Here is a 24,472-nt window from a genome sequence, read left to right on the forward strand (position 1 = left end):
AATTTAATCATAAGAACATATAGAATTTCCTCTAAGGTAGTTGACGAGTTATTTTTAGAACTGACGACCAAGAAAAACCCTGGAAAAAAACTCGCGGACGTACACAAAAGGTATTGATACTGTGGGTGAATACTGAGCTAATTTGACCCTACATCTCTAGCCAACACAACCAAAATATGGAGCTACCAACATCATCATCCTTTCGCCTTAATACTGGTGATCTTATCCAGCAGGTAAGATTTGTCTCTATACGCATAACTGAAAGAAAATATGGGGCCTAATGTAGTTGCGATCATTGCGATGGGACGTCTGTAGTGTAGTGTAACAGGCGAAGGGTGCGACCCTTCTTTAGTCCCGTACGCTGTAAATTGTGTGTTCTCCAAAGGTAAATGATTGGCCCCCATCTGATTTTCATCTTCATCGCATCGTTTGTAATAGAATCTACAATTGTCTTGTCTTTGTTGTATGTACTGCACCAACCGCTGCTTGGCTATAAATGTATAGATCCAAGTATATAGGGTTCTATGTAGGTAGAGGGAATTGAAGATGGTTAAAAGCCGACTGGATTTTCTGGTCTATAGTAACTGCGTCAGTAAGCGGCCGTGCAGCCGTTCGCGGCAGTAGGTGCAACATACACGGTAATATACAGCTAAACACAGCATTGCACTGTTACATGCACACTACACATATACTAACACACTAGCAATCAACAAAAACCAACCGATAAAATGGGCACGATCTCTGACGAAAGTGAAATTTTCTCACCTAAATGACAACATATCGCATCCAAAATGAAATTTTCGGTAGGTCCTACTTCTTAACATAACAGTTAAGAAACAATGGTCCAAGAAACTGGATTTTTTTTCGTTTTCTCGATGTTCATGGATTTTGAAAACATATCCTCACGTAAAATAGAATTTTCGCGAGCCGATGTGGGCCGCCATTATTTCCAGAAAGTGGATGTTACCATCGAAAAAAATGAGAAAAACACGAGAAAGACATCAACAACACCGCCAGAAGTGCGATCTTGTTTGCGTCCAATGCATGTGCGCACGCTATTTTCACGTGCTTTCGCAATGGGAATTGGCGCTTACGCATTGTTCGCGAGACATGTGAAGGCGTTCAGCTAAAGATCGCGGAGCACGCGCGTATTGCATAGGGATTGTACATCGTGCCGCAAGCAGAAATACTACGTCGCATATCGCCCTTATCGGCGAAAATTGTGCCGGGTTTTGCCCTGGTAAATCATGAAAACTGCGTTGGTCAGTGGTAAATTTCTTTCATGAAAACAATTGCGTTAATGAATAATCTTGTCCATGATATAGTCTATGAAATGGTTGAAAATAATTTGCCTGATTTGTTTACAAGTTGGAAAAACTCTTAACAATGCTTAAACTGCCGCAAACGGGATATTTTACTCTAGTTTGAATAGGAAAGACATGGTCTACAATTTAAGTTTCCTTTTGATTCCATTAAAAAAAAAGGATATGGTGAAAATTTGTTTGCAGGTTGGTGGCAAAGTTATGAAAGACAGAAGGGCCCTATGTAATTTAACAGGTCTAGTTTTGAGTTACTGTAGATTACGCCGAATATTTCGCGAGGTTTTTATTTTCGCAAATTTCGCGAGTCAGCTGCTATTCGTGAAATGAAAAAGAAATGAAAAAAAAAAAGAAAAAAGCGAAAAACGCGAAAACGCGACAAGAATGTGACGTATGCATATACATTTCACCATTCAGTACAGGATTCCACGATCCTCTGCGAATTTAACCACTCGCGAAATTGTTGGGAAGTCCCGATTCGTGAAGTCCCGATTCGTGAAAATTTAGACTCGTGAAATATAGAGGTTTATGGCGTATATGCTAGACATACTGTTTCGACAAAACATGGAAAACTTAACAGTCGGATCATCTGCCACCATTCTGTTTGTTTGATTCTACATTGTACATGTATTTTTCCAAAGTACTGTATTTACAAAGGCTTTTTAAGAGGCATAAAATGAAGTATGGTACTGTACAAGCTGAAATTTTTGCGGTGGTTTTATTTTCGCAAATTTTGCGAATCGCCTTTGAACCGCGAAAATAACAACACGCGAAAATAACAACGCGCGAATAACTAAGTTCAGGTAGACCCACGCAACTACGAAATTAACAACACGCGAAAATGTCCGCAAAGTAGCAATTCGCGAAAATTTCAGCTCTTACAGTAGTTACTTCACATAAAGTTTTGGAGTGTAGTAATTAGATATCCAAGAAATTGAAGCACAATACTGTGTGAGATGTACCTCTCACTTTACAGCTGTACATGCATATTAAAATCTAAGGAGGGACTACATGCATACAAATTCTACAATGGCATATGGTCAAAAATTGTGAACACTGTATATTTCTGCAGCCATACAGGAAGCAAACAGTGATCACTAACGTGTTGTCATTCATTAAAAATGAAATGTGATCCTGAGGCCTGAGAAGATTATTTGGTCTCATGTTTTGATTTGTTTGTTTTATTTTTGTTTTCTAATAGTGTAGATTAATGATGTGATACACTGTAGTGTGGACGAATAGATTTTTATTTTTTAATTTTTTTTTCACTGATTATCACACACTACTGTACATAGATCGGACTGCTGGCTTGGCTGAACAAAGGAGATGAAGGGAAGAAGCTGTACCAAACCATCGCAGGGTTTCGTGTTGGGCATGAGCTGTGGGCTAGGCTGAGTGGACAAGATGAACTTGAAGCATACAGGGTAAGAAACATTGCATGATGCATATTAACCCTGTGACCTCTAAAGATACTGTGATTCCCTGTAGAGTTTATACATGGTACACCCAATATTAGATGAATCCTGTCCTTTCCAGTAGAGTCTGTCTGTTTGCATCTTTACTATGTTTTCCAAAGTTTATGTGTGTGATTGCATCTTTTCTGTTGTTTGGTCTTATCATTTCTGCTCAGGCACAATTCATCGGTGCTGTTGTGGACTACGTCAAGAAGCATCCCAAAGCCAGCCAAGATGATATAGCCAAGGAGGTAGCAAAACAAATTGAGATATTCACCAGAAATGTTGAGAATATGTAACCACCAGTTCAGTGTATAGTTGTAGTATAATAAGTTATATTCAGCTGCAATGTCGATAAAATTCACACAAAAAAAGAATGACCGACGTCAAAGTTTGACAGGACTTCCTCTTTGAGCTTGTAGCAAGATGAGGTCACCTTAACTGCTCTTCAGTATGCCTGTGATGTATGGCTGTATATCAAAGTGGATGTGTGTTTTTACTGGACAGTACAGATAATATACAATTGTAACTATATACCCAAGGGTATTGCCAACTTGGTTTTCCATGTTTGTTATGTGGTGTGTGTACATGAGCAAAGAAACAAGATGAGAGACCAGCATTACTCTCTGTATCAGCTGTGACAGCTGGTACTATTTACAAGTTAATATCAGTGATACTTGGTGCGTTAGAAAAGCTGGTGAGAATTATAACTTTTAGGAAAGAGCTTTAAATGCATAACTGAATCAGATGTCGTAATGTTTACTGTACTTGGACTACGTGTACACTGTACACTTGTACACTCATGTGATGACATGTGCATTCCTTTAGAGGTATTGTCATATGCAGTGCAATAGAATATCTATCTTAATATGGGGGAAACCATGTGATTCCATTACAATACTTACTGTTTTTGATGGCAGACCTATGCTAAATGATATTTAAGTAATCGTCAAAATCTAGATACACACATTGTATCGGTCAGTTGTCATAAGGGCATATGAAATTACTGATAGCAATGACCAATGCAAAGTATTAATTTTCCAGAGAAAGCCAAGTTGATATTTTATACTATTTACACAGCCTGACTGTCCTTCAAATTGAAGACAGGTCAGTTTGCTGGTCAAGACATGTTTACAAGATGTCTCTGTCTTTTACCCACCTACTTAAAATTAAAATGTCCCTTATTGCAGCACATTTATCATCTTTTGCAAACCTAAGGACCATTTTATTTAGGGTGTTTTAATGTACATTGCAAAAATCAAAGGTATCTGCAGCAACAATTTTTAGCCTGTTGGCTGTTTGCCTAGCTGCTGCTGTGGTACCCATAATTATTACAACTTGCAACTTGCAAAAGAAGTATACCCCCTGTGGTGCAGAAAGGCATAATGTCCCAGTTAAGTGTGATTCATTTTATCATTTGTTGGAGTGCAGGCAAAGCATGAATGCATATTTTGACATTTACTGTGTATGTCAACAGAGATTGTGGGAAGCCTTCTGTGGTACTGTCATTGTGTGTATCATTACTGATACATTCTAAGAACTATCCTGCCTGTGTAATGTCATACAGTGTGTATCACTTCTCACAGCAATGAAAATGAACACACAATGTAAAAAAAAAAAAAAAGAAGCTATTGAGAAGTGCTATTCATGTCCCCCCTCCCACAGTAGGGAGAATTTTTGAAAATCTGTGTGTGAAAATGGCGTTTTCTTGCATCTAAAACACCACTTGTTTTGGTATAGAGGTCATTGCCATAAATAGAAAAAAATAAAATTACAAGTTAAAACAAAAAAAAGATAAGATATAAAAAAAATGGTCCCCGGATTTTTTTTTTTTTTTTTTTTTTTTTTGGGGGGGGGGGGGGGTTGCAACCCCCCCAACCCCCCCTCTAGATCCGCTTCTGAACATTGTGTGTTATTCAAAACACACCATTGCAATATCATTCAATGCATTCTCACATAGTACACTCAAATTACATGCAGTTCATGCACATTGTGGATATATGAGAGGAAGTTTATAAAAGTTACTTTGAAGCAAGCACACTAATGTGGGGATGTATTGTATGATATACAATGTACATTTTATAGTGTGACATATCATGATTACTGATTACTTTATGCATGTAGTATGACCATTGTCTTTTGTGTGCTATGCCTCTGTCAAATAGAATTTGTATTCATAAGTAGAATCAAAAGGTTAAAAGGATTGAAACTGGAAGAAAGGGTGATCTGTACTGATTCTGCATGTTCTTACTATGAAGACAATACTATTTTGAATGACAGTAGTTAACAAATACAATATGTAGTGTTATAAATTTGAGCAAAATATCTTTGGAAGACATTGCAACCGTTTGAATGTTAGTAAATCAGCTGACATGTCATCAAATTGGCAATCAAGATAACTACCGTAGTCCATGTCATTGTAACACATTACAAAAGTAAAAACTGGTTGTTGTTGTTGTTGTTGTTGTCTTTTTCATTATGAAATGCTACCGATTTCACCCTGCCCTCATGATTGTGATCCATGTGTATATGCCTACCCAATGTATATTTTAGCATACACTAATTTGCTTGATACACATCTTGGAATACTCCATTAACATTTTCTTTTTGTGAATTTGGGTGTAAAGCAAATTTTGATTACAGTGTCTGAAAAGAGTTTACGTTTTCATTGCCTTCATGACTACATGTGAATGATTACTGACATTCAAAATGTTTTAATTGCCTTCATAGTGTAGATTAACTCAAATTCTACCCATTAAACTCTTTCTTGGAGACAGTTTTTTCCCTTTCAAGTCCTGGGTGAATTTCATTGCAGAAATTATTGTCTTTGTAAATTGACTGACATCTCTGCATATCTTGTTAATGTAGCTGGTTATAAAATTCATTTCTTCTGCACAAAATCAGAAAGAAATTAAAAAGATTGCCACTTTGGGGGAGCAAGAGAAATGTTTATCATCTAAATATGTTGCCAGTTTAAGAATCATAAATTTGGGAATTGAGGCTTTTACAAAATCTGTAATTGACACAATTGTGTACAATGTACAATGCAGTAACAAGAAATGGCTCAAATGATATAGATTCGTTTCCACTACCTTATTGAACACTTAGTGAATAGTGAAATTAAAACAAAACAATAAAGCACCAAACCACAGTAAGATGGGGTGGTTTTTGTTGTTGTTTTTTTAATTAGTGGGCTAAAGGAATTCTTTCAAGAAATTCAGTAGGTGGAAATACCCAGTGGGATGCAAGCAATGTGTTCCAGCATTGTTATGTATGCACATTTTATTTCCTGTACAAATATACTTGTATGTTTAGTTTAAAAATATAGACCAATGTGTATAATATTTTTATGGCCATTTCACACATCATCTCAGTGAATTTTATGTCTTTCATAATTTGCCTGTGATGGCTGTATTATGATTGTTATAGATTCTTTTATACATGTGTAAGTACTTTTGTGTAATAATGTTGTACCAAGGAGGCATAAGTCTTTTCCACCTCCCTGGTTGTACTGTATCAATTTGTTGAAAATTAAAGGTATGTAAACCTATTATGCAGTTGTCTTGTCACAAATATGTCTAGTTCTAGTCATATTCTTCATTCAGCACAAACACGCACACACACACACACACACACACACACACACACACACACACACACACACACACACAAAGAATTGTTTATGCTGTCATTTAGTGATTTGCAAACATCATACATAAACAAAAAGCATTGAGCAGAAATAAGGACATGAATCTTACATCATACACGTTCTATTACCATTCAACTAAAACATCATATACTACATAATTTAAGTGTCAAGAACATCATATCACTAATTTTGTTAACTTGACATACTGAATACGTGCATCTTCGATATTGCAATTCCATGTACCAAGATGCTCTGGGCATTTAGTTAGATTGTGAAATATGTTTTGGGGTTTTTTTTGTCTTCCACTTCTTTGACAGCTAGACATTGTATTAGAATAAAAAAACAACAACCAAGGTTGCGGAAATACTTGCAGAAACTTCTTAACATGGCTGCAACCTACTGTCTTTCTTCATCCAAATGAGGAGGTGAGAGTGTTTTTGGTAAATTTGATTCAGCATGCCTACTTACAACTAGTACATGTATGTGCAATATATATGTCCATTATGTGCGTGTGTGTGTGTGTGTATTTATCTGTAGAGTTTGGGAGCCATGTTTGTGTAATATATATAATGAGAGTGCAAGTCCAAAAATCTATTAATTACAAACCCAGTAGTCTTCTACCACAATGTTTAAATGTAACCACAGTCGAGTACATTACAGCATGCAGCAACATGCACTGATGATACCTGATGGCATATAGAAAGTTCTTGCTGCAACAGAAAGACGGCTACAATCCAAAACATGTCAAGCGAAGAGTTGCACTTTTATTCATACCCTTACGTCATCATATAAATTACTGGGTAAATCTTGTGGTCAGGAATATTACAAACGTAAGTCTCAACAAAGCAATTTTGATTTCACAACACTGACATGATTCATACGGTCTAAACCTTTTGCATTCACAGCATTTTGAACTTCTGGATACTCGACGGGCTGTTCAGCAAAAATTAACGTTAACATTACAAAACAGATGCATAAAACAGAGACTGGATTGATAAGTAGCTGTGTACGCATGAGCAGAGAAAAAGAAATAAAAACAGTACATTATCCAAGACAGTTGTATGCTAACTTGCTTTGAGAGAAAGAGATACCTCACTGTATGGGTGGGATATGTTCACCTATACCACATAGAACCTTTGGTGCATGTTTCACACACATGTTCACATACAATTATGTCAACCCTGTATCATTCACTATGATCAAGAAAAGTACATCTTATGTGGGGGAAGATTGATACATGTACTCAAACTGCCTCCACACACAAAAGAAAAAAAAAAAACACCAAACTGACAATAATGAAACTTTCACATACACATTTTGACTTGATGGAAACAACTTGATGAAAACAAAGTACACCACACATACTGCTATATTTAATACTACACTTAACTTAATCTACAAGTTATACACACTCTGTGACTAAAGACTCATTTGCAAAGATGTCTTCTGATGTATTGTAAACATCACTGCAAAGTAAGTTTACTTCAGTTGTCAATGACAAGAGAAAAATTGAATTACCGGGTAGGTGAAAAGGGCTATCTACTTTGCTCACATCATGCAATAATTATAAAGTGTGAAAGAAAATAATCCGTAATTGTTTACATTCTTCACTGCATACATGCTCTATGCAAAACCTCTTTAAAGGTCACACAGGTTTCACTTACAATGTGGTTGACTATATGAGTGAAACATCAAACACAGAATAGAGGTGCATCCTATTACCATTACAAGGTTAAACATTCTATCTCTCATTCATTTAAATGGGAAATCAAGGTGTAAGCTTTATTACTTTAGTAGTTATAAACACAAGAGGGCAGTATTGAAATCAAATTATGCAAAAACTTGGCATGACAATCTACAATGTGTGATGACTCGTCCACTCTAGAGATAGCTTTATGGCACTAGAATGTGGCTTGTATTCAACCATCCTAATTCAACTTGGGGCCACAACTGCATCAAGCATATAGGTACACAAACAATCAAGGTTTCCTTTTATCTGTATATCTTACAGTAAAACATAATTATATTCCTTGTGAGGTTTGTAGTGACGACAGCTTGTAGTAGATCATGGCATCACTGTTGAAACTCCTACAAGATAATAATATATATATTTTTTTTTTAAATCCTGTCCAACACAAATAATTACTCTCACTGACAGCAAAACAATCAATTTTTCCCATTGTACATGCACTTTGTGCCAATATCACAGTTAGAAGCAAAATTGATTTAGGAAGACAGCAAAAAAAAGGTGAATATTTCTCTCCTGATCCAGGTCTCAATTTGGTTGAAAAACAGAATTAAAGACTTTCAACTGACAACTAAAGATATGTAGATGAATATTTGCAGTCTAAGCAGCTAGGCAAACTGCAATAATCTACACAAAATATATTTCTTGGTAATCAAAGTACTACCACCAAAAAAAAATAATAATAAGTACATAAAATGAACATTGCCTGAGAAGAAGAAGAAAAAAAAAAAAAAAAGGGAAGAGACATCTGTACTTTTATCAATTTTCTTCCACAGGACTCTGGCAGAAATGCATGAACTCCAATGGCATTGCATGCACACATTTGCCAGTCTTTGCTACGTCTAGTAGTGAAATTCAAGGTATCTTTTCTTTTCGCAACATCACCATGAATATATGTTTACATCTACATTTGAAAAAGACTAAGAAGGAAAATGAGCCAGAACTCCAAAGATAATGAATAATATTTCAAATGTATCTACTTCCTTACTGTGTTTCTGTTTTTCTTTTGTGTGGGGTGAGAGTAGTTGGACAATTTCAAGTATAACACTGTATACTACTGAAAATAAACATATGTGATATACATTATTTCATACCACAGCATGGAGCATATTTAAAAGACCTGTAATATGTAGTTGATTGCGCGCAACATTATGACTTCATCATATACTAAATGCAAAATAAACAAAGCTACAATTACTCTTATTATGATATGAAAATATTCTTGTTATTGGAAGCATGCTATCACCATGCAATTTTCTAGAGCAAACACAGTAGCAGCTTTCCAGACCTGAAACATAATATCCTTTTCATTTCTTCTATAATAGTATAGTCAATATTAATCCATTTCATCGTGCATTTTTCTGTATACATATTATGAAAATAACTGGAATATATTGTACAGCACATACATGTATCACATATAACTTTGATAGACGGTATACATATAGTACCCTCAAGTACAATTCTCATCAAAATTTACACACCTAGTATTTAGAAATAGACCATTTATATACATAAGAGCACAATCTGTCGCATGACAAAACAAATAAATAAATAAATCACTTGAAAGGCATAAAAGAAGCATAAGCCACAGCTAATCGAACAAATACAATTTGCCATGACAAATTTCCTACAAAAAATATAATGAGACATTCATAGAAAAAAAACAGAGGTCAAGAGAACAGGTGACACACAGGAAGAAAAACGACAGACATGACCCCCAGCAGCACAAAGGGACAACATGATTGAGTTGTTCATATAAAATACACAAATTACTGTCAACAGACTACAAATATATCACATGCAAGTGCAGTCACACACACAGTCTTTATAGTGGATAATAGTTACCAAATTTTCTTTTTTTCCCCCTTATTTGTCTTGAGCTTCAGAGCTTCCTCAATAAATTTAGATATTAATCAAACACTTTTATAGCTTGGTACATACTTCTTTTGTTCCAATGTTTTCCCCATGAATATCTCCTGCTGATCTATTGTGGCCTTGTGAGTGAAGCTGAGGAATATTTACCAGTAATATGAAAGTAAAAATGCATGCAAATTCTGCAGCCACTTTGGAGCTCAAAAAGCACACTGGAGCTTAAAAAGAAAAATGACAAATTAAGGGAAAAAAATTCACTCTCCCCCTAAAAAAGAAGAAGAAATGATTAAATCTTACGTTTATATGTCTCAACACTTGATTAAAAGAATTAACAGCGACACACATTGAAACTCATAATATACATATTCAACTGCACATGAAAATATTTCATTTCATTTTGTTTCTGCTTCCTATTTCTCCATATCAAAATATTGCACTTCATATGAGTTGTCACATTAGGGATTACTGTATCACTTGCGCTGCTTGAATACTTATGCTCCAGCAGCTCTAGTCCTTTTAGACATAAAAATTCAATTATTCAAATAACCACACATAGCAGTCATTTCTGTTCTACAATCCTAGCATTTTAGGGCTTGGAATCATTGCTTATAAACATCTTGGATTTTTCTTTATCACCTGACATTTTAGCATTCACAGAATAATTTCCCTATTCAAATAGTGACATTTTTGAACAACATATTTCTCTTATTGATAAGAATATCTGTCAAAGTATTAATTTTCTTTATTTTCTTTATTGTAAAAAAAAAAATAAAAAATGTGACTGTACAGGGAAACTTCACAGTGATTTGGAGATTGACTATCCAAACCTAACTCAAGCTTCAAGACTTAAGTAAGTTAGAGCGATGGCAAGATTATGTAAGCACATGCCAATAATGACTGTCACAATTAAATTTTGACGTTGGCACAGAAATACACAGAAACTCTGCACCCATAAAAATTTCCACCCCAGTACAAGTTGGATGCTGCCACACACCATGACACAACTTGAAGATAATTGACCCCTGAGCTGACTCTTACTTTATAGCCAGGCTAGTCATTTCCTTTGGAACATATTCTTTGTGCAAAATATGTATTCAATGGGAAACTCACCCAACAGCAATGTAACACATTTTCAGGAAGCAGTGAAACAAACGTGACAGATTGGTTAAAAAAAAAAAAGAAAAAAAAAAAGAAAAAAAAATTGGTCAAAATCAGATAAATGGGGAGAAAATTTATCTCTTGAAAACAAAGTCTTCATTAGAATCTGGAAGCAGTTAATTGCCATGTCACTCTAACAGCATTCTAACACCAAAAATCATCAAAATGACCTTTCTGAGACAAAATGACCTTCCTGATGACATTTCACCGTAATGATTACCGGTACAGCCACTATTTCCCCTATTGACCTGATTCAATTAAAACTGATCCATTTCTTTCATTTCATTGTCATTGTTGTTGCAGTTGCTGTTGTTATTCTTTTAAATAATACTAAGGAAGTATGGGTGTGTGATACCTCCATGATAATGCATTCTTCAGCATGACTTCCTATGACAAAAAGGAGACATAAATATTAATGAGTACACATTTGGCACAAGAACCATCGAGATATAGTGCCTGTCTCTGCAGCGAATTGAGGAATAGGGGTTGGGGAAGGGGATGGACAGGGGGAGGGGTCTAAGGAGGGGTCTGGGAAGGGGTGTGGTCAGGGAAGGAGTAGGGTTAGAGGGTGCCAGGGTCAGTGGTGCTTGAGGTTTTTGGTGGAGATTTCCCAGAGCTGGCTGTCCAAGTTGACGTCACATGATGACATGATCAGCTCGTTGCCACGGTGATCCACGCACAGGCCGCTGCTGGACTGGCGAATCAGGCCATTGGACTGGGAATGTTCAGGAATAAACAGAAATGAAATTCAATGTTAATGTCGTTCTGCAAAACATCAAGACATAAATACTGTGATTCATGCACACCTATATTGAAGCACAGGAATATAGGAAAAGCTCCATTTCTATTACCGTATTTTTTGAAAAGATATTGAGTGAGGAAATATGAGAAAGAGCACTTTATATCACTAGTACTCCTTTCTGTTAGTGTATGAATTCAAATACTCTGTGAATAAAGAACAATATTACATGAATTAGGTATAATGCACAGCTGAGGGTGAATGGCAGCATTTGTTCATTTCAAAACTTTTAAACTATATAAAAATATCCCAAATAACCCAAAGATTCACTTTGAAAGTAGAGTTCAAAACTTTCTTTTTACCTTGTTAATGACTCTTACCTTATGAAACACCACAAAAAAAAGTACAAAAGCAAATTTAAATTATCATTTTTTTTTTTTGCATCGAGTTGTTTGAATCTTAACTGATTAACAAAATTCTCTTCATCAATGTAAACAAACATCAATCATAAAGTACTTAAGGAGTAGCCATGATAAAAATCATAGGCATACATACTCAGGTTTGACTCAAACCAACGGCCTCTTGTTTAACCTGTTCAGGATGGACTGATTTTGCAATAACATGCATTTCCCATAGACACCTGCCCGAGTATTCTCTGGGTTTGTCTTCAAAGGGTTAACAGACGGGTGTCATTCTTTATCAAGGTTACTACCAAAACACTAAATAATCAATATCTATTTACCAGTACATCGATGAAAGACACTTTGTCAATCAGTTGCCATACAAAATTAAAATAATGAGATGCACCACCAGCCACATAATTGTGGGTTCTGGGACTTGGTGGGTTAACCCTTTCTGTGTGAATGTGCCAAATGTGCACTAATGTCTACATGCATACCTATGGACAGGTAATTAGTATGGCATGCACAGGGTTAAATCACTCACCTCATCATATGTCCAGCCTCCTCCTGATCCGTCACACCGTCGTATCCGAATCTCCTTGTACTTGTTGAAGGCGCACTGGTCGTGGATGCGCAGCTGACCATTGTCGGTCACCCGGAAGAGCTGGTTGCCCCCGGCGCCATGACAATACGACATCCCAATCCGCCCGCCGTCCTTCGAGCCCAAGGAATCGATGCACATCGGCCCCCTCCTGGTTCGAATCTGAATTAGAGGAATAAAATAGCAGGCACACGAGCCAAAATCAACAATAAGGAATTTGTCATGCACCTGAGGAGTAATGTTACCTACATCAAAAGAATTAATCCAGAAATGGGTTGGCAGCATCAATTTCCCCCAATTTGAACAAGAACATGCAGTCCTTTATTAACGGAAATGAACAGTGACTATTCAGCATCTGTACTCTATCTGACTATCTTATTATTCAATTTTATTCTATCATGGCTCCTACTAAAAAATTAATAATCAGTATTTGTTCACATCAGAGAAAGGCAAATTTTTCAATGAGTTGCAAACAGGCAGTTCATTCACTACATACTGGGGAGAGGGTCTCGTTTGTCATAGGTGATACAAACACTAATTGCTTTGTTGTTTGCAAATTTGTTGACAGCTGCGAATAAATACATTACCTGTCATTAATTGCTGAGTGCTTCCATTTTTTTTTTTTTTTTGAAGGGGAGGGGGGGTCAGGAGCAAATTGTGCATATGACTAATTTCTTGATATTATTGCTTTACTTTGCTTATTATCAAATGCAAAACATGTGACAAAGGGCCCAAGAGAATACATACATTCACCATCCACTATTGAGGTGACGCTGTCTACATGGTTTACTTCCGACTTAGGGATGTACAAATCTTCATTTCTTTTGACTGCACTCCTACGAAGCATCCATTTCCGCACAATCGCATACTATGCCCTATAAATTTGACATCAGATATGATATTTGAGGAGCAACATTTCTGTTTTTTCTTCATTTAAAACGTGTTTCGAATTCTCACTTTGCCACATGTGGCTGGAGGGCCTGTGTTTACCGTGGCTCTTCTCCCACATTGCCTCTCGCACCCACATTTCTCCGCTGTACAAACAAAAGATGAGAGACCAATATTGACGTACCTCTCCCCAGTGCTTATTTGCATGGGGCAGCGGATATTTGTCCACAATGTCTGGTGCAATCTCCGACATGAACCAGCTGAACGACTTGCATTTCTTTTCCCTCCGGAACGCCAGCTGCTTCTCTAGGTTGCCCGGTGACACCAGTAATGATTCAGGTTTACTGCGGTAGAAATACTCCTTGTAATCGTCGAACCAGACCTCCACCACTCGCCGCAAATTCTATAATGGGGAGAAATATTGAAAATGACGATATGAAAACAGGACAGCAGTACATGCTGATGTGGAGGTTGATATACAGCGATGCATGGCCAACAGCTGGTGCTAGAAGACCTAACAGTAGTCCAGAATCAACAAGTCACCATATACATAGAAGTGAAATTTTTAGTTTCTGTCTTGTTTGTCGTTGTAGCCCCTTTTTTTTTCATACAGCAGACTCTGCTTTACTGCATTCCAGGTACAGGTTACACAGTAGATCTTAAAACATATTGTATATTTCAGTATTTTTATTTTCATCAATTTTCAGAAGTTGGCTAATATCAAAAAACATAATTGGCAGATTGGACCACAAGTAAAATTGTCTTTCAAGTCTTGATTTGCAAATATCATGTTTGCTAAACACATGACATAAAAATATAGTAACAAACAAACTACTTTGACCAAGAATATCCCCATCAAGTGAGACTCAAACTGAAGATCTCAGACATAAGTCTATCACTATCACTAGTAATGTACTTGGGAATTATCTCTACAGTATTTTTAGGTGGTAATCATGATAGGGTTAAAAAATGCACCCCTTCCAACTCTACAACTATTTCCCAACTACATAGAACAAAACTGAAGACAAGAGATTGCCATTTAATAGCAATTGAAAAATAGAAAGATAAACGAACACAAGCATGTCATAAAATAAGAGCCTCCCGTAACTCTAAATCTGAACTCTAAATCACTGCCCTGGACCTGATAGGCTCTGCATGAATTCACTCACCCTTTCACTTAGTACCAGCATACTGCCATTTGGAGCCGAGTAGGGCACCTTTCCTAGGATCCTGTAGACATGTCCAACCCGCGAGCAGGGGACCCAGACGAGTGAACCACCACACATCCAGATCTATTGAGTGGAGGCAGAAATCCATTCATCATTCCAAGTACAAACATGACAGCATAAATCAGTCATTCATGCCACATAGTTGCATACCTCAGGAAACTGTATGGACAAGTGACAACATACAGCATTTACCAGTATGTAATCAGGGGACATGGGACATAGCATGAAGTAGGATGGAAATCTAATAAGTTGATAGGTAGGAGTAATTTAATTTAAAGGACAAGTCCACCTTCATGGATTGAGTGAATGCAGCAATATTAGTAGAACACTTCAGTGAAAGTTTGAGGAAAATCAGACAATCCGTTTAAAAGTTATGAATTTTTAAAGTATCTGCGCAGTCACTGCTGGATGAGAAGACCTCTACAGTGTATGATGTCACATGTGAAGAACGATATAAGGAAAGTATAAAGAGAATTTCACAAAATTTACATTTTTTTGAAAAAAGTGCACATTTCCTTGACTTGTCACTGACGTATGTTTACAGCAATATAATTCCCCCCTCCTTCGGAAAGAGGCAATTCAAGCGTTCTTTTATTATGCCATAAAAGTAAAAATATGTTGAATTTTCTTTATGTTTTCTTTATATCGTTGTACACGTGTGACATCACAAGCTGTAGTAGTCTTCCCATCCAGCAGTTACAGAGCAGAAACTTCAAAAATTCATTACTTTGAATGGATTGTCCAATTTTCCTCAAACTTTCACTGATGTGTTCTACTAATATTGCTGCATTCACCCAATCCACATGTCAATGAAAGTGGACGTGTCCTTTAATACAATCCAGATGGCTTGCTAAATTGAGCAAAGTGACAAAGGTATGAATTAGAGCTCACTGTCATAGGGATTATTTTCTGGTTCTATGATAAATAGTTTCAGTAAAAAAAAAGAAGGAAAGCATATGAAGATACTTGTTGTTACTGTATCAGGTCAACCACCTATATAGTTGTCAGAGTCTCATGACTGATATATGGACAGGAGAGAAGGAGGGGAAGGAGGAGAGAAAGAAGGAGTAAGGGAAGAAGGGGAAGGAGAGAAGGAAGGAAAGAGGAACATCGCTTGAAGCCAACTCCCAGCCTATACATGTAGTTTAATGGCCAGTTATACAATTAATTGTGTATTTGTATTTTCTTGTAATGATTACTGACAACGTACTTCAAACAATTTTTTGTATGAGTCTATCACAGTCCTAATAACATGGACACCCATGTGCGAGAAGCTAGAACAGAATGCAATGTTAGCAAATCTACCCAACCCAGAGCAATATCTTTTGCAGCAGAAAATCAAGGACAAAGATATACACTGACCTAACAGTGACCCTTCTGACTTTCTACACTGTGACTCCACACAAGACTACTGATACAACTTTGTACCAGTAAATAGTGCAAAATACATGTACAACCAAATAAAAAAAAAGGAACAAATAACACATCTACATAGAGCCCTATCACTCATCATCACACTTCTTTGCCAAAGATTACAAGTAAAAAAAAAAAAAAAAAGAAAAAAAAAGAAAGACGTGGTGTAATTTCTGTGCATAAGTGTGTGTGTGCAAGTGTGTGTTGATGCAGGTGTGCGTACGTGTCAAGTTTAACATACTTTGAAGGAAAGTTCGAAGTTCTCTCCACCCCAGATTTCCAGTCCCTCATCATATGCTCCCAACTCAAAGAAGTACTTCCTGTCCATGGCGAACAGACCCCCGGCCATTGCTGGTGACCTGTGGGTCAAGAGATGACATCAGTTAATAGGACAAAGACTACTATTAATGTTAACCCACTGAGGACGGGCTGATTTTGCGATAACGTGCATTTCCCATAGACACCTGCCGGAGTATACTCGGGACTCGTCTTTAATACATTAACATAAAGGATTAAAGGTATTAGCCCACATTTGTAAACCTGCAGCAATTGGTCTCATAGTTAGCATGGAGTTTGGGTATGATTGCAGTAACACCTGTGCAAAATTTCGTTCCAATTAGTCCATTACTTTCATAAAAATAAATGAAAATGCACCGTATGCATGTGTATAAAAACGCTCGCTAGCTCTGGTCCACGCACGTACTACATGCATGCGATACATGTGTAAGTTAATGTGCGTAGCTAGCCCGCGCTCGTAATTTGATTTTGGGTCGGGTTGACCCGGTTTGAAAATTGATTTTAAAATGATGATTTTCTCTCTTTTATCGAATGGTATAGACAAAGAGCAACAGGTGAGGTATGTTACTGTTATAACTTGTACTTGAAGTCATATTGGACCTGTTTTATGCAGTTTTGATTTTCGTGGGTTTGCAAATGTGGGCTAGTACCTTTAAGAGTGAAACTGGCTCTCATCACTTAGCCTGAGCTTCAAGTGGTAAGTGAAGAGCATCTCTCTTCTAGCTTCAGCACTTTGACAATGACAGGTAGTCTGGGATCAGTATGAGAAGAATGACTTAATTCAGAGTTTGCACAAGCTATTATTCTTTTATGGAAAATGAAAAATGTAATATCTAAAAACAATAAAAGAATAGACAAATGAAATGAAGAGTCATAAATTGATAAATTTCTGGAATCAAGTTTTCTCCACCTGTAGGGTTCTGTGGGATGATGTCTTCGGCGTTTCTCAAAGTCTGGTAGGGGGAAGTGCTTCCAGTAGAGGCTCCAGTCGAACCCCCCTCGGTCCTGGTCCCCGGTCCCCTGGGGGTACACCCTGTAGTCCATGTTGTCAATCACGTCGATGATGGGGCACACCGCCGTCGTCCTGACAACAGACCACGGGAGGGAGCTTTGTTAAGTTCGTCGGGGTTAACGGGGTTTGACGGCACCTCAGTATGAGTCACGCTCAGAAAAATTGTCCCATTGTAGGGGATTGTCTTTGACTCACCATACCTCTTGAACGAGATATTGCATTGAGAACAGCTACAACCTGCTGACAACATATTCTGCTCATTGTTCTAAAATTATTCACAGGGGCTTTGCGGTTTGGGGTAGCTTTTTTCTTTCTTTTCATGAAAGGATTTAAACCCCAGCAGTAAGTTCCTTTAAACAAAGGCAGTTTAATTTTTTGAAGAAAACATGCGGAGAAAAGTTGAGCAGTTGTCAAAATCATGAGCAAGACTGTATGTCACTTAATCTTTAGTACAACAATTTACGAAGGTACGAATAATAATTTGGCCTCCTCTCTCTTCTGTTCTGATATTAGGATATCATTTTGACATGATCCACATATCATACTAATGCATAAATGTTGCTGATTTAAAGGTTTCTTGAAGATATGATTTCATTCCAGTGCCCAAGACAAAGAATTATTCAAACCTCATAAAGCCATGATTAAGTATTTTCTTCAATTCCCCTCCAAAAACAAACAAACAGAAATACCAAATTCATTTCTATGCAAAGTACAATGTAAGTGAGTTGATTCGCAGAACACCACATTTGCATGATGGATGGCATTGGTTGAAAGCTGATTGCTTATGAATTAAAGGCATATATTTCTCTTGTTTTCAATACTGTAAAACATGATATTTCAGCGGCATGAAATTTTCGCAAATTAGAGCTGAAAGCCTTTTCGCGTAGTGCCTCTGGCATTCAATGCCTATAGTGTAGACAAGAGCCTTTGCATGCATTTTAATTTCACGAATCTCTGCTCTCGCAAAATTCGCGAAAATAAAATGCATGTGAACATTCCTCATTTTACAGTAACCTACTATGTTCATTGTACTTCTTTAGTAAAAGTAATTTACTCTTTGGACAGGATCATTTACAAACAAAGTAGCATCATTAACTCAGCAATCACGTAAAGAACATCTGCAGTACTTTGCGGAGCAATCTATATTTAGCTTTTTGTAGACATTGAAAATTACTCAAATGCAGTTTGGCTTCTGCCTTTCTATAACTAAAAAGATTTCCAAAATAAAGCACTTCATGGTACAAGGCTTGAAGCTCAAGAATGATAATCTTTGCCTGGTACATTTTAATTACCATTTTCTAGAATGCTGGAATTCAAGCTAGGCTAGCACCTCTACTGGACTAAAAACAAACAAAAATCTTCAGGTGATGTACCTGGGATCAGTGGCGGGAGTTTTGTGGTCACAGCTCAAAGCTGTGGAAAGTTCTTGAGAGCATACAATATATGGCGCTTGATTCAGGGAAAGTTCATTGACAATTTGACCTATTTGGATATTCTACAAACATATCTAAATCTCAATTTCTAGGAAGAATTTTTGGGAGTCTTGCAAATCAGGGTTGACCTTTTAAGTCAAAATAATTTCCACGCTCTTCAATGCTTCAGACAATAACAGCGGAAGATAAACTTCTCTTCTTTCATGCAGAGCTGTCCAGAGAAAGCCAAAACGTACCTGTTGACAGCGATCGGTGTGACGAGGGGTGGTAGCCAGTTGATCCCCACCTCACAGTGAGCATCCAGCCACAAGAGGACGTCTCCTGTGGCGTGCCGAGCTCCGATGATCCTGGTTCGAATCAGTCCCTCACGACGAGGGTTCCTCACCAGCTCGATCTTACCTCCAAACACAGGGTCATTAATGTAGTTCTCTAGCCTCCACTTCAGGTGTTCTGTCAAATAAAATTCAAATGCTACTATCATCATTTACATCTCAAGAAGCTCTCAGGATTATGTCATCCTAAAGCAAGACTGCAAAGTTCCCACCTCTATAAAGAAGTCCCTTAAACTCTGATTCACATGTTCAAACAAATTAGAATTGATCAAAGTTATTAATGTACTCACTCATAGTATTATCTTAGCTCTCTCACTTTTGATTCTAGAGAAGATTTTCAAAGATTCCACCACCACCTACAGCAGAAAGTATGGAAGACAATCCTGCAATTATTATGGCAAACTCCAAAAAGGCGACCAGCAATGGATTGGAAGTGGGTATGGGGGAAAAAGATGCTGGGAAGGACTTCAAAACACTATAGTAAGAATCAAAGTGGCACAACACAAACAAGGTTGTTTGGGGGGATGAAGCCACAGTCTAAGTAAAATCTGATATGTTGAGGGTTTTACAGGGAAACCATCCTTCTATTGATTCTGACCAAGAAGCAATTTCCCGGTGGACCCCAAACAAGAGCGGCTTTGGGAGGATGGGTTTACAGCGCATCTGCTGCCTGGTGACATTTAACGTGACACCGCTTTCGATAAGGAGCGAGAGTTCAGGTTACACTATCACCATCCGACGGAATCTCTGACACCTTCCATCATTCTACGGCCTCACTAAAGCCATCTTTCATCTGGGATGAGATAAACTCTGGTTTTGCCTGATGTCACAATTTGAACCCATCTCAGACATATGAATCCATTGGCTCTGCAATTTTTGAGCCGAAGAGATGTAGCTAATAGTTTGCCTCAACCCAAAACACTTACTGTGGGGTGTTTAGGCATTACCACTATAAGCCCAAGTTTCACACCATCAAGTACTGCCATGAATACCTTGAGTATCAAGCACAATCCACAATATCCTGATATACAGGACTGAATAGTTCATGCCATATCAACCTACCATGGAGATACAATCTTAAAGCTGAAAGGGGGGCTTATTGAGAATGCTAGAAGAATGAATGACCTCCATGTATTGCATAATGCAGCAATATGGGAATGGGTGGGAGAATGGAGGCAAGTCAGAAAAGTTTGCATATAAAAAATTTAAATCTACAGTCAGATGATTTGGCCTGATATTCAGCAACATAAATTTATAACTTTATTTTTGTCTCTTTGTCTTTTTTAATTCATACTGAACACAAGAGCTGTTTCTACATAGATGAGACATACTGGGAATAGTGGAAACTTAAAGCTGCTATGGTTTCAAAACCTATTATTTAGATAAAGTATGCATAAATTTGAATACAGTCTTTCACTTCAGTATGTTTCTTTCAATCATATATAAAAAAAAAAAAAAAAAAAAAAAAAAAAAACTGCACTCATATGATCACTACAACTGTGTTCAAAAGAAATATGCAGTAGTTTCTTGCTTGTATGGCTGTTGTACAAGTGAATGTCGAGATGTGAGATCTCAATGGCATTTTGAGATCCCTATAACATTTGTTACAGCCCACCACCAGACACAGGTCCATGATGCCATCTTCTAGGGCAGAGAACCTTGCATCATAGCAGGTTCAGCATTTGTCATGTTTCTTGGTACCAGTACCCTTCTTGAAGCCCCATGTCAGTAGTATACCGGTAATGCAATCTCCTCTCCAACCGTGTCTGACTTTCTCGTTTTTAGTGATGGTGAATTCTGTAATCTGATTGGTAAATTAACCCAATAATCTCATATTACGTGATGAGGTCATTGCCCTCCTTGTATTTTGAGTTTCGCAAATTCGCGTTAAATGTATGCACTGATCAATCTTGTGTAGGCACCAAACAAACATGGCTCAAAACCCGCAAGTTGGATCATCAAAATTTCATCAAAGTTGACCAATACAGAATTCATCTAGGGTCAAGTTCTAGATGTAGAATGTCAAGTCTTCACAAAAAAAAAAAAGATAAAATTGTTGTCCCTTGCTTGTTCTCAAGTATTGCATGAGCAAGCAGAGGGTAACTACAGTAATACGTGAGCAGTTTCTCTCAAAATGGGAATCCCTTCCCCGCCCCCCCCCCCCCCCCCACCCCCACCATCTGGAACACCTGACAGTGACGCACACTCTAATAAAAACCTCTAGTAAAAACCTCTAGTTCTCAGAAATACCCTTCCTCTAGAACAGCCTATCAACATGCCACCCTTATTGAACTTGGATCATGACTCAGCTACATGCTAAGAAATTCCTTGAAGACATGCTGACAAGCTGTACACAACACCAGTCTCCTATCACTGTAGTTACATTCATTATTCATAGCAATAACCAACATCACCATCACTTTTTGACATCATGAATACTAATCCACAAGTATTGCATAAAATTGTAAATGAATAACTGAGTTTCATTTTGTCAGTTTATAGTGCATTACTATTTCTTAAAGGGACTGTACAGTACTGGTTGACATGAGGATTCAGGTTTATAACATTTTTTGGTGAGATAAGGATAAACCTCGTAGAAATATGAAAGAGCATGTAATTTCAAGAAGGATTCCACATTTATGAAAACTGGCCTTGAAATGGCTGAGATATCCAAAAAAGCGATCCTAATAAAATTGACAGGCCACGACTTTTATTAGAATCTCTTTGTTTTACCTTGTTTTTAGATATCTCGGTCATATCAAAACCGATTTTCATCAAATAAACTTTTGATTCCCCTTAGAATTGTATGCTCTTTAACATTTCATAGAATGGTTTCTAAATATCTCACAAAACATTACAAGCTGAATCCTCATCTCAACCAGTACTGCACAGTCCCTTTAAAGTTATGAAATATATTGAACAAAGATGAGGCAATATCTTTATCACTATAACTCTGACCTCTACTACCAATACCCTTTCTATCATCACCATTATCACAAGCATCTTCATCAATACCATCTTACAGTTACTTGTATCATCATTTTATTATTGTTATCATCATCATTAATATCATAAGCAGAAAAAGACACACTTACAAAACATATAAATAGGTGACAGTAGAATCAAAAGTTGTGGTAGGCAGTTCAAACAAAGATGCAATCACAGCAATAATCACACAAAATACAGAGAGGCTTGATAAATCATTAAAAAAAAGGGGGGGGGGGAATGTCACTTTAGTATTCTTCAAGCACAGCACAGAGCACATTGTATGCAAACAGACATACGGGCAATTCCATGAGAAATGTTCACTTTAGTGAAAAAATGAAGTTTTGAGTTTCACTTCAGTTCTCAAATATTCTAAAAAAGTAACATATATATTTTCATTTTCCACTAGTCGCATATTTGTCATGACAAAATTTTGTATTTTTTTCAGTCAATGAAAATAATGTATGATGTGTTGCATTGGCACAAAAATTTGGCTATCTTTTAAGAGTTAGTGTTTCTGTCTCTAAAGAAGGCCAGATATGTCCTAGAGGCCTTGTTCAGCTTTTAGATTGTAGTCAAGTGTATATATCAATGGAAAATCACAACCAACTTCCTTAGCATTCATCATTTTTTGACCCATTGATCCTCAAAGTTGTGTGATTTCTATAACATTAGAAGTGTCATGTCCGTTACGTTTTTTACTGTAAGTTTTCATAGCCAAGAGGAAATTTGTGTAAAGTTGCTGCAAATTCATTTTCTATGTTAGAATTGAATCCCCTTGCATGTGTGGAAACCATTTTTCTATACCACTTCTAGTTTTCCTGTAAATGGCGTAACGGACATGACACTTTGCGTAACGGACATGACACCTCATATTAGACACGTGGCAGAAATAACACTGTGGCCCAGTGAAACAGGGTGGTGATTAGTTTCAATTGCTTGAGGATAGTATAGGCTTAATAGGACATTTCTATACTTGAGTAAATAAATAAGTCTGCACATTACTCAATAAAACAAAAACAAGCAGACTTTGCTTTCTGCTACTGGAAGATTGTTGATTTTGGATGATTTTGCTACCCTGTTACACCGATTTGATCCATTCCCACCTCTTGTAATCCTGACTGATAAACAGCAGCTGTCATTCCAAGGAGTATTTACATGTAGACAATGGACTCCTAAAGGCAAGACAATGGAGTTTTCACTGTTGGCCTTCCCTTTAATACGTAAAATTAGCACTTTCTACGATTATAAGTACATCGTAGACCACTAACATGTATCCACCATGGAGTCAACACAACAGCCACGAACTCCTGCATGAATGGATCCTTGTGCATCCAGTGAGCATGATCACTGCTGATACAGCAACAAAGTATCCAAATGTCACCAGCATCAATGTCTTTAATGATGGTGTTGCCTCACAAAAATTAAAAAAAAAAAAGTTTGTACTGTATCGATACATGTACCTCTCTTATTCTCTATGACTCTATAAATCCACACCTTAGGTGGCATATCAATGAGATATCACATGCCAAGAGCGCGGAGGATGGGATTGTTGGCGATATTAAGCGTGTTACAAGTACATGTAGCTCTATGGTCAGGGAAAGTCGGTCTGAATGCTGCCTATCCTTTTCATCAATACAACTAAACTAGATGTACCTCTACACCAAGGGATAATGGGTATATATGACAGCACACAGCATCGTACAAAAGCACAATTTTGAGATGCTATGAGAAGATGTTTATCCACTGAAAGGTACACTATATAATCAGTTGCAACCAGTTAGTAGGGAGAGCATCCAGTATCTTAAAAAGTCCTGCTCCCAAGCTGGTTAGAATAGGTAACCAGTACACAACTCTGACAAGCCCCAAGAAGTGTCTAAGCAAGCAATAAGTTGATTATACAGTTTGTACAAGTTGAATTTGCCATGAAGAAAACATGA

At 37.2% G+C, this 24,472-nt stretch overlaps 2 protein-coding genes across 2 annotated transcripts in view; one reads left to right on the forward strand and one right to left on the reverse strand.

Annotated features, from left to right (window-relative positions):
* Window positions 1-96: 96 nt before the first annotated feature.
* Window positions 97-3,552, forward strand: LOC140231580 (uncharacterized). Its single transcript, XM_072311731.1, has 3 exons — window positions 97-233; window positions 2,615-2,743; window positions 2,950-3,552. Exons 1-3 carry the CDS (start codon window positions 177-179, stop codon window positions 3,070-3,072), a joined length of 309 nt encoding a protein of 102 aa, XP_072167832.1. The 5' UTR covers window positions 97-176; the 3' UTR covers window positions 3,073-3,552.
* A 7,716-nt stretch (window positions 3,553-11,268) lies between these two features.
* The window catches only part of LOC140231590 (N-acetylgalactosaminyltransferase 7-like), a 29,169-nt gene continuing 15,965 nt past the window's right edge, over window positions 11,269-24,472 (reverse strand). Inside the window, exons 5-11 of the mRNA XM_072311740.1 lie at window positions 19,452-19,665; window positions 17,681-17,854; window positions 16,715-16,832; window positions 15,001-15,123; window positions 14,016-14,234; window positions 12,887-13,105; window positions 11,269-11,917 (exon numbers count right to left, since the gene is read on the reverse strand). Coding sequence (XP_072167841.1) covers window positions 11,780-11,917; window positions 12,887-13,105; window positions 14,016-14,234; window positions 15,001-15,123; window positions 16,715-16,832; window positions 17,681-17,854; window positions 19,452-19,665 — 1,205 coding nt within the window. The 3' untranslated portion in view covers window positions 11,269-11,779. The remainder of the gene's footprint in view (window positions 11,918-12,886; window positions 13,106-14,015; window positions 14,235-15,000; window positions 15,124-16,714; window positions 16,833-17,680; window positions 17,855-19,451; window positions 19,666-24,472) is intronic.

Source organism: Diadema setosum, chromosome 1 (genome assembly GCF_964275005.1).
Source record: "Diadema setosum chromosome 1, eeDiaSeto1, whole genome shotgun sequence".
NCBI lineage: Eukaryota > Metazoa > Echinodermata > Echinoidea > Diadematoida > Diadematidae > Diadema > Diadema setosum.